General features: G+C 43.2%; 2 protein-coding genes across 2 annotated transcripts; one reads left to right on the top strand and one right to left on the bottom strand.

Moving 5' to 3' along the window:
• Positions 1-1,915: 1,915 nt before the first annotated feature.
• Positions 1,916-5,665, bottom strand: LOC107660257 (guanylate-binding protein 1-like). Its single transcript, XM_016449528.1, has 6 exons — positions 5,417-5,665; positions 3,891-3,981; positions 3,514-3,794; positions 3,087-3,299; positions 2,902-3,004; positions 1,916-2,631 (listed from the first exon to the last, which is right to left on the bottom strand). Exons 1-6 carry the CDS (start codon positions 5,663-5,665, stop codon positions 2,186-2,188), a joined length of 1,383 nt encoding a protein of 460 aa, XP_016305014.1. The 3' UTR covers positions 1,916-2,185.
• Positions 5,666-8,498: 2,833 nt separating this feature from the next.
• LOC107660256 (uncharacterized) lies at positions 8,499-9,539 on the top strand. Its single transcript, XM_016449527.1, has one exon. The coding sequence runs from the start codon at positions 8,676-8,678 to the stop codon at positions 9,537-9,539; it is 864 nt and encodes a 287-aa protein (XP_016305013.1). The 5' UTR covers positions 8,499-8,675.
• Positions 9,540-10,583: the final 1,044 nt, after the last annotated feature.

Raw genomic sequence — 10,583 nt, 5'->3', positions numbered from 1 at the left:
ATTAGTTGACATGTAGTTACAAAGTTACTTATAGTTAGTAGAATGTCTAAAGTGGACTATCGAAATAAAGTGTAACCCAATTATATTACCACACAACCTTGGTGTTTGTCAAAAAACAGTAGGTAATTCGGCCGGGAATTTTTACGTGAGTGGTGAGAGAAAAACACCAGCATTCTGGATTCGGATGCTAATAAAATTACTGACTAACCCCTGTAAATGTCGAAAATCACTTAAGTGCCCATGAGAAACAATTACCGTCCAAATCAGGCTTTACATGTCAACATTCATGGCAGAGAAGCAAGACATGGGTCCTGGGTATCCTGGAAATTAGCCAGACTACAAGAAGACCAGTCCTTAAGATTGTAAAGCCCTAAACACACTGCACGATTTTAGCAATCCTATAAGATCATTGCATGTCACACTGGGATCTGATAAACTTGGCTACGACGTGTGTGTAGACTGTACGATGATGTTGACTCGTACGCTACGACGCACGTTACTATAGAAGAACACTACTAGCGCATGCTGATGAAGTTTTAAACAAAAAGCATGATAAATCACACTTTAGCAGTTGTATTTTTTTATGTGTGCTGAAGAAAACTGGAAGCGGTGAAAGAGGAAGGGATAAGAGCTTGAGGTAAGCAGTTTTATGTTTTAGCGCCATGTCGCGTTTTTATTGGCTGGTCAGTAAACGTGGATCGTAAACACACTGTGCGATGATCTTGCTGTATCGTAGTCTATTAACTCAAATACAATATTGGACAAAGAAACTGACAGAACTCTGGGTTTAAATAGACAGATGATTAACTGAATCAGAACAGGTGAGAACTAATGAGTAAACATGGAAACGAACGAGGGAGTAATCAGAATCTAATCAGACTAAGAACACAGACAAAACATGAACAAGGAAAACCAAACTGCAAATAAACTAAACAGACGGAGACTGTGACAGGAGATGTCTAGTAGAAGAAGGCTGTAACTACAAAAGACCTTTTGTACATCCCACCACAAGAGCTCACATGCAACATGGCAGACATTTAAAACAGACGTGTTTATGTGAAATGTGTGTTTTTGACATAGCCTTCTGTGTATTTAAGCACAATAAGACATAAAGAGAACATAGTTTAGTACTGACAGTCTGACAGACAGCTTTCTGTGCACTGAGAAAACCCTATATCAGAAGTTACATAGCTTTAAAACGTGTGCAAATAATAAACTTCCAGGATGTCCTGCAATGTCACGTGACCATGACCGTGACGTTTTGTTTTGGCAGAAAATGTGAGTATCTGGAAAAGGGGGCGGGGAGCAGCAGCTCATTAGCATTTAAAGAGACATGCACGAAAACAGCCCGTTTCTGCTTCCACTCAAACTAGGCATTTTTAAAATGATGTAATAAATGATCTGTGGGGTATTTTGAGCTGAAACTTCACAGACACATTCTAGGGACACTTGAGAGTTTTATTACATCTTTTACAAAGGGGCATTATAGGTCCCATTTAATATTGCAGTTATAATGGGTTATTCACATCCTGAAAATCCAAACTGTTAACCATTTCAGATCTGTGGCCAACAAACAAAATGCAGGTTTTTTGAGTCATTGTTTGAGTCATGATCTCCCTTGACATCATTAACTTTATTTGTATAGTTCAGTGGAGTATGCAGACATCAGATTCAGTGAAAAGATGAACAATGAAAATGAGAATCTTAATGTGTAATTGACTCATTATTCGTCTCAATTCACCCTTCCCCGGGAGTTTGATTGACAGGGGATCTGACTAATGCAGAATGAGCCATTTTGTCTGTCAAACAAACCAGAAAGGAGAGTAGATTAACTTCAGTGGACTTGAACTTTAAAAATGGTGTGTATTGTCTCTCTGTGGTTGAAATGAGATACAAAATACCTTCTGATGTTCATTCATGTTTATTTTGTGCTATAACTAGTAATAAAGGAACATGTGCTGCTTGATCTGAGATGCTACAGCGATACGTCACAACACATTAAAGAGCCACAAAACGGTAACTGAGGGGGTCTTAGCGAAGGGTCAATTACTTGTCTGAATAATGATAGCACTCAGTTTAATTGTAGTTTAACTGTATATGGAAACAATACTGTTATATGTAGAGGTACAAACTCATTTTACAGTAAGTAAATTGCATTGTACAATTACATGCCTCTTAATGCATTTCACATGATGCAACATCCACCCAAAGGGCGCGCACTCATCTGCTGCTGTAAAGCCTTCATCTGTTCACGGTGCTGCTGCATCATCATAGCCACAGACTCCTCCTGTCTCTTGCTGGAGTTCTCCAACAGCTCTGCAAACTCTCGAGCTCTATTACTCTCAGCTTCAGCGTTCTGTCTCTTGAACTCTTCCATCTCCTGGCTCATTCTGTCAGCCTTCTCCTGAAAGCCCTTCTCCAGCAGAGCGGCCTGCTCCCTCAGTTTGCTGTCCATGGCACGCTCGGCCTCCTCTCTCTGAAGCCTCATCTCCTCATCCATCTTCTCCTTCATCTGTCTCATCCTCTCTTCATTACTCTGTCTTTCTGCTTCCATCTTCTCTAGTAACTGTCGCTGCGCCTCCTCTTTAGCTTTGATTTCCTGCTCCAGGAGTATGGCTTTCTCTGTTTCCTCTGGTCATTGACAAAAAGAAGAAGAAGGAAAGATATGCTTTACAGATAGAGAAAAAACTCAAACCTTTATATCAACGGTCTATTTTATTGTAAGGCCGATATAAACTGCAAGGTAAAAAATTTTTAATTATTCATTACACTTCTGTGAAAAACTTTGTTTTATTTATTGCTACTTGTTAGTGCTATTTATTGCATTTGAAGCTTATCACCTAAACAAGTACCTAAACCTTTGAGCACTTCTTTCACAAGTAAAGAATGGGGAACTCTTACCTTTAATCTTTTTTTCCTTCTCAGTCAGTCTTTTGTCGGCCTGCAGAATAGCTTTAGAATCCACAGACTTCTGCTTCAGAAACACCTTGAAGACCGCTTCAGCCTGTTGACACACACAGACCTTAGAAGCTATATCAGAACAAAATGTTTTAAAATGTCATTAAGTTGTGCAATATAGACAAGACCTTGACTTCTTTATTGGTCTGGCTGTTGTATTTCTTCACAATGTCCTCCAGATCCTTGCAGAAGAGATCATAGCCACCAGATTTAGCAAAGATGCCCTGTTTGAGTTTTTCAGTCATTGTTGCTGAGAGGGATGACAGGAGATCCTCGCATCTTTTCTTTGAAGCTTGCTCATTTTGGCACAGGTATCCATCAAAGAGTTCATTAACTTTTTCCTAAAAAAAACATACCGACAGTGTTTCAGTTTTTTGGTGACTTAGGGCTTGCTATTTGGTCTGACTTGTTTATTTGGAATAACACTGTCAGCACAGAATGGTATATACGAGAAGATGGAATCAGGGAGAATGTCCAGATCTCATTCACTACTCTGAAAGAACATCTCTCTATCAGTAAGCTCAAAGGACCTCCTCAGAGAGAGATCCAGCTAACCTCTAGAGATTTCAGGTGCTTCCCATCAGTGTCCCTGAAAGATCGAGTCATGAAGGTTTGTGTTGCCATGCTGCTGAGACGTTGGTGTTCCGAGGACACAACCTTTAATTCCAGAGGGAAGGAGTTCTTCAGCTTCTCCATTCCACTCTGGTACACCTCAAGCCCCTCCTTCACCGCAGCTTGATTCTCAATCATTGCCATGGCGATCACAGCATTCTCCAGACACGGCACAGCCCCACTAGAGATGGTGTCTACGTATATCCCTGCTAGATGACCCAGAACTTTCAAAGAAGGAAAGAAGTCAAACAAAATGATTGAGCAATAGATATTCCACTGAAAGCACATATGCAAACTCTTCGAATGTCTTTTTGAATCACCTCTGCCAGTGACTGTGTATCCATCCTTCAGCTTCTTCACATCACTCTTGTCAAAGACAAACTTGCAGAAACGTCCTGTAACCTCAAGGAACTCAGTGGATAAATGTATGCTATTATCTAGGTATCCAGTCCTGCTCCTGGAGGGCCAGTGTTCTGCAGAGATTAGCTCCAACCCCAATTAAACACATCTGCACCATCTAATCAAGGTCTTACTAGGCACACTAGAAACTTCCAGACAGGTGTGTTGAGGCAAGTTGGAGCTAAACTCTGCAAGACAGTGGCCCTCCAGGAGTTTTCGGCACCCCTGGTCTAGAGCAGTGGTTCCTAATTCCAGTCCTCGCGTACCACCGCTCTGCATATTTTGCATGTCTCTCTTACTGAACACACCTAATTCAGATAACCAGCTCATTGTAAGATAGCTTAATGAACTGTGTTCCGATTGACATGGTTCCTACACAGTGTTGATTGCTCCCTACTCCCTGAGCATGGGAAATCCACTGAAGTTTAATAAACTCCAGAACAATCGTTCACGGATTTGCGCTACGCCACAGTCTGCAGTGTCTTCACACAGACAAAACTTACTAGAGAAGTGACATAATATACACCTGTGTAAATAAATACAATTTAAATTCACATCTCACAAACTTTAACGCCCTTTAAATGGAATATATGCGCTCCCTTCCAACGGGAATCTTGGCAAAATATCCTGGGATGTCCACTTTACAAAGCACTTACGGTCGAATAGAACAAATATCTGAAGTGTAAGAGATACATACAAAATGTGCAGAGCAGGGGGTCGCAAGGACTGGAATTGAGAACCACTGATCTAGAGTTGGAACAGGGAGAACACTATCTGCTGTGGATGAACAACACTGGTTCAGGGAGTAGATATGTTGACTGGGAGATAGAGGATTCCCAGCTTAAATCCCAGTTTCACCTAACCAATCGATGAAGTGTCCTTGGGCAAGACACCGAACATCACATGCTCCTGATCTGATCCAGATAAAAATGATCCAGTTAAATGTATTTCTGACAAAAAACATAGATGGCTAACAATGTTCTGTTTCTAAACAGTGATGAGACTGAAGTTATGCTTCTCAGCTTACCTCACCAGCTCCATAAAACTGGCTGAATACCTCTAACTATTGATGGCTCTGTACTAGAGTTTCAAATAAAACTGAATCTTGGGGTGATCTTGGGTTCTTTTTTGACATTTCACCCCCATGTGAAACATACAGTTAAGACTTAACGTTTTTAACTTTAGACATATTGCAAAGTTGCATCCTATGCTATCATTTTCAGTAGCAGAAAAACTGATTTGAAACTGACTTGTCTAAAAAAAAAAAAGACAAAGATATCAATTTAAACAAAATGCAGTACACCAAAAACTAGGATCTTAAATAGAACCAGAATAAGTGATGTAAGTGTAAGAAAGATCTGTTGATAAACCATTAAGTTTGGAAAAACTCATTACAAGAGCTCATTGTGGTAGTGATTGTGAGGGCTCTTAAAATAATCTTTTGTACCATACTTAAATTACCATGTTTCAGCTTCAGAGCAAACTCTAGATAATCATTCTCTGTTGCATCTTTGCCATCAATCTTTCGCTCCAGGGTGAAGTCCCTCACTGCCCAGATGAAACTAGGGAAGAACTTCACAAACTCATTTGAATCATCAACATCCTCGTCTGATGATTTGACCTTGATGCACTCTGTTAGTTCAGTAACATATCTGACAGTTTGTTTAGGTATGAACACAAAGTGACTGTCCAACATGATTCCATTAGTATTTGTGTGTATTTTACATTAAGCGTGGTTCTACCATGTACATTTACATAGACAATAAAATGTATAATATTGATTTAAAAGCATCTAAAACATCATTTATGAATAAATAACTTTACAGATGTACACATTTACAAATATTTATGAATGGAAGTGCCTTATGGAATTTATTGGTTGATTCTGTCGTATTTATGATCAGTGAGATTATGTTTTCAATTGTATTTAACGCAGTTGAGTCATTTATTAATTATAACATTTTATTCTGTTCTTTGTGACTTCTGGTGCCAATTTTACATAATTATGTGTTACAAAAGTATTACATAATTTTAAACAAGACTACACCTTGAAATCCTATAATGAATAGAATTTCTGTAATTGTTTAAACATTTAATTGTTTTACTTATATAATACTGTTGTATATTTGTATTGTTTTATTTGTTTCATTGTTTTTGCACAAAAATTGAATTTAACGTCGCTTGGGTAGTTTTCGAAATTTGACAAGAGGTTTGCTTTGCTGTAAATGATAAATAGGCAACTGACTTTACAATTCGCATGACTCATGAAATTATGACTGTGCCATTATGTCCTCGCTATTTACCTTGTGAGTTCACACAAGTGACCATGATTGTGTCTCTGGTCCTGATAATGCTCTTGCAGCTAAATGCATTGCAGACAACTATAATAATGCTGTCTCTTAAACAGCTGCGATGTTAACACGCTTACATATCTGGTGCATATGTTAATATCAGACAATAATGCGATACTAAAACCAAGCTTGCCAAGCACTGTTATAAAGATAAGATGGAGGAGAGGTTCACCAGGGAAATGCAAGGGCAGCGTGGCAGAGGCTCAACACGATGATGGAGAGAGCTCAGGTATCAGTTCAAGAACGGTGTCCACACTCAGTTAATGGTTTTAAATCTAGTAGCATCATTGTAAATACTGGGGTCCCACAAGGCTGTGTCTTGTCACCTATTTTGTTTTCCAAATACACAAATTACGTATTACATAGGTCTATGCCCACAGGGCCTGGCTGGGCTCAGCCCGAAACTATGACGTGGAGCCGCTCTTCGGTGGGCTCACCACCTGCCGGAGAGGCCATAGGGGGCCGGTGCGTTGTGATTTGGGCGGTGGTCAGGGCCGAGTGCCCGGCCGACCCAAACCTCGGGTGCCAACTCTGGTTTTTGGGACTTGGAATGTTACCTCACTGGAGGGGAAGGAGCCTGAGCTGGTACAGGAGGTTGAGAGATACCGTCTAGATATAGTCGGGCTCACTTCCACTCACATTTTGGGTTCTGGAACCATTCTTCTCAACCAAGGGTGGACTCTCCACTATTCTGGCATTGCCCGGGGTGAGAGGTGGCGGGCTGGTGTGGGCTTGTTAATTGCCCCCCAGTTCAGCCGCCATGTGTTGGAGTTCACCCCTGTGAATGAGAGGGTCGTCTCCCTGCGCCTTCTGGTCAGGGAACAGTCTCTCACTGTCGTTTGTGCTTATGCGCCTAATGGCAGTGCAGAGTACCCGGCCTTTTTAGAGTCCCTGGGGGGCGTGCTGCAAAGCGCTCCCACTTGGGACTCTGTTGTTCTACTGGGGGACTTTAACGCCCACGTGGGCAGCGACAGTGACACCTGGAGGGGCGTGATTGGGAGGAACGGCCTCCCTGATCTGAACCCGAGTGGTGAGTTGTTATTGGATTTATGTTTTAGTCACGGTTTGTCCATAACGAACACCATGTTCAAGCATAAGGGTGTCCATCAGTGCACGTGGCACCAGGACACCCTAGGTCGGAGTTCGATAATCGACTTTGTAGTCGTTTCTTCTGATCTTCGGCCATATGTCTTGGACACTCGGGTAAAGAGAGGGGCTGAGCTGTCAATTGATCACCACCTGGTGGTGAGTTGGATTCGATGGCGGGGGAGAAGGCTGGACAGACCTGGCCGGCCCAAACGCATAGTGAGGGTCTGTTGGGAACGTTTGGCAGAGTCCCCCGTCAGAGAGGTCTTCAACTCCCACCTGCGACAGAGCTTCAACCAGGTCCTGATGGAGGCCTGGGACATTGAGTCTGAATAGACTATGTTCCACACCTCCATTGTCGGGGCGGCAGTTCGGAGCTGCGGCCGTAAAGTCTCACTGTCGTGGCAGCAATCCCCGAACACTGTGGTGGACACCGGAAGTAAGGGATGCTGTCAAGCTGAAGAAGGAGTTCTATCAGGTCTGGCTAACCCATGGGACTCCTGAAGCCGCTGGCGGGATGTCATCAGGCGGTGGAAAGAGTACTTTGAGGATCTCCTCAATCCCTCCAACACGCCCTCCGTAAAGGAAGCTGAGGCTGGGGACTCAGGGGGCTCGTCCATCACTCTGGCTGAAGTTGCTGAGGTAGTCAAAAAACTCTGCGGTGGCAAGGCTCCGGGGGTGGATGAGGTCCGGCCCGAGTTTCTCAAGTCTCTGGATGTTGTGGGGCTGTCTTGGCTGACATGCCTCTGTGGCATTGCTTGGAGTTCGGAAACAGTGCCTTTGGACTGGCGGACCGGGGTGGTGGTCCTTCTTTTTAAGAAAGGGGATCGGAGGGTGTGTTCCAACTATAGGGGGATCACGCTCCTCAGCCTCCCTGGGAAAGTCTATGCCAGGTTACTGGAGAGGAGAATCTGACCGATAGTTGAACCTCGGATTCAGGAGGAGCAATGAAGTTTTCGCCCTGGCCCTGGAACACTGGACCATCTCTATACCCTCACTAGGGTGTTGGAGGGTTCATGGGAGTTTGCCCAACCAGTCCATATGTGCTTTGTGGACCTGGAGAAGGCATTCGGCCGTGCTCCTCGTGGCATCCTGTGGGAAGTACTTCGGGATTATGGGGTTCAGGGCTCGTTGTTACGGGCTGTTCGTTCCCTGTATGACCGGAGCAGGAGCTTGGTTCGCATTGCCGGCAGTAAGTCAGACCTGTTTCCGGTGCATGTCGGACTCCGCCAGGGCTGCCCTTTGTCACCGATTCTGTTCATTATTTTCATGGACAGAATTTCTAGGCGCAGCCAGGGTGCGGAGGGTGTCTATTTTGGTGGCTGCAAGATATCGTCTCTGCTTTTTGTGGATGATGTGGTCCTGTTGGCATCATCAAATCAAGACTTGCAGCATGCACTGGAGATGTTTGCAGCTGAGTGCGAAGCGGCGGGGATGAGAATCAGCACTTCCAAATCCGAAGCCATGGTTCTCAGTCGGAAAAAGGTGGATTGCCCCCTCCAGGTTGGGGGGGGGGAGTTGCTTCCTCAAGTGGAGGAGTTTAAGTATCTCGGGGTCTTGTTCACGAGTGAGGGAAAAATGGAGCGGCAGGTTGACAGACGGATTGGTGCTGCGTCCGCAGTAATGTGGTCATTGTACCGGTCTGTTTTGGTGAAGAAGGAGCTGAGTCTTAAGGCGAAGCTCTCAATTTACCAGTCGATCTACGTTCCTACCCTCACCTATGGTCATGAACTCTGGATCATGCCCGAAAGAATGAGATCGCGGATACAAGCGGCAGAAATGAGTTTCCTCCGCAGAGTGGCTGGGCGCACCCTTAGGGATAGGGTGAGGAGTTCAGTCACCCGGGAGGAGCTCGGAGTAGAGCCGCTGCTCTTCCGCATTGAGGAACCAGTTGAGGTGGCTTGGGATGCCTTTCGGATGCCTCCTGGACGCCTCCCGGGTGAGGTGTTCCGGGCATGTCCCACTGGGAGGAGGCCTCGGGGCAGACCCAGGACACGTTGGAGAGACTATGTCTCCCAGCTGGCCTGGGAACGCCTTGGGGTTGCCCCAGAGGAGCTGGATGAGGTGTGTGGGGAGAGGGAAGTCTGGGGGAATCTGCTCAGACAACTGCCCCCGCGACCCAGCTTCGGATAAGCGGAGGTAGATGAGATGAGATGAGACAAATTACGTATAATGCCAATGGTTTGCCACTTTTGAAAAATATTAATGACATATCCTTGGTTGCCTGTATGATGGATCAGCAATCTCTGTTTAAATGCAGGCAGTATGAGGACACTGTGGTCCTCTAGTTCCAGGAAATCTCTTTGGAAATGAAAATATACACAGAGAACCCTTCACCTAGATATCATACTATAGAGACAAATACAAAAAATGCCCAAACCAATTTAAGGGCAATAATTTAATTGATGTTCAACAAATACAAAACATATATAAGACAGATAAACAAATGAAAAACTTTGGCTTAATGAATATTAGATCCCTTTCTACGAAAGTGCTTTTTGTAAATGATACGATCACGGATCATAACCTAGATATGCTCTGTTTGACAGAAACCCGTCTAAAACCAGGTGATTGCATTACTTGAAACGATTTTACCCCTCAAGATTACTGATATGAGCTGCGTCCAAATAGTAAAGGGGAAGGTGTTGCTACAATTTATAGCAATATTTTCCATATTTGTCAAAAGTCTGATTTCAAGTTAAATTCATTTGAAGTGATGGTGCTTCATATAATATCATCTAGTGTAATATAATATCCATGTAGATAATACAAAAAGATGCATTGGGATAAGCATTTATAGACATTCTAAACTCTATTTAATAACTAAATTAAATAACTCTAAACTCTAGATTTAATTCTGCAGCAGAGCGTTGATATCTCAGATCATTCTCTAGTCTTATGCATAATCCATATAGCTAAAAACTCAACTCCTTGTTACAAATATGGTAGAACCATCACTTCTATGACAAAAGACTTTGTAAATAATATTCCTGATTTGTCTCCTCAGCATGAAACTATGAACTCTCTCTTTTCTAGCACTTTAGACACGGTTGCTCTGTTACCCTTAAAAAAGATGAAGGAAAACATTCCAACACATTGGTATAACAAGCACACTCATGCCCTAAAGAGAGCATTTCATATTGCAATGAGGGAAAATACTTCCTCCTACAGAAAAGC

The sequence above is a fragment of the Sinocyclocheilus anshuiensis genome, unplaced genomic scaffold (assembly GCF_001515605.1).
Source record: "Sinocyclocheilus anshuiensis isolate Anshui unplaced genomic scaffold, SAMN03320099.WGS_v1.1 scaffold1707, whole genome shotgun sequence".
NCBI lineage: Eukaryota > Metazoa > Chordata > Actinopteri > Cypriniformes > Cyprinidae > Sinocyclocheilus > Sinocyclocheilus anshuiensis.
Note: the sequence above shows the minus strand (reverse complement) of the source record. Positions and strands in the feature narration are given on the sequence as shown.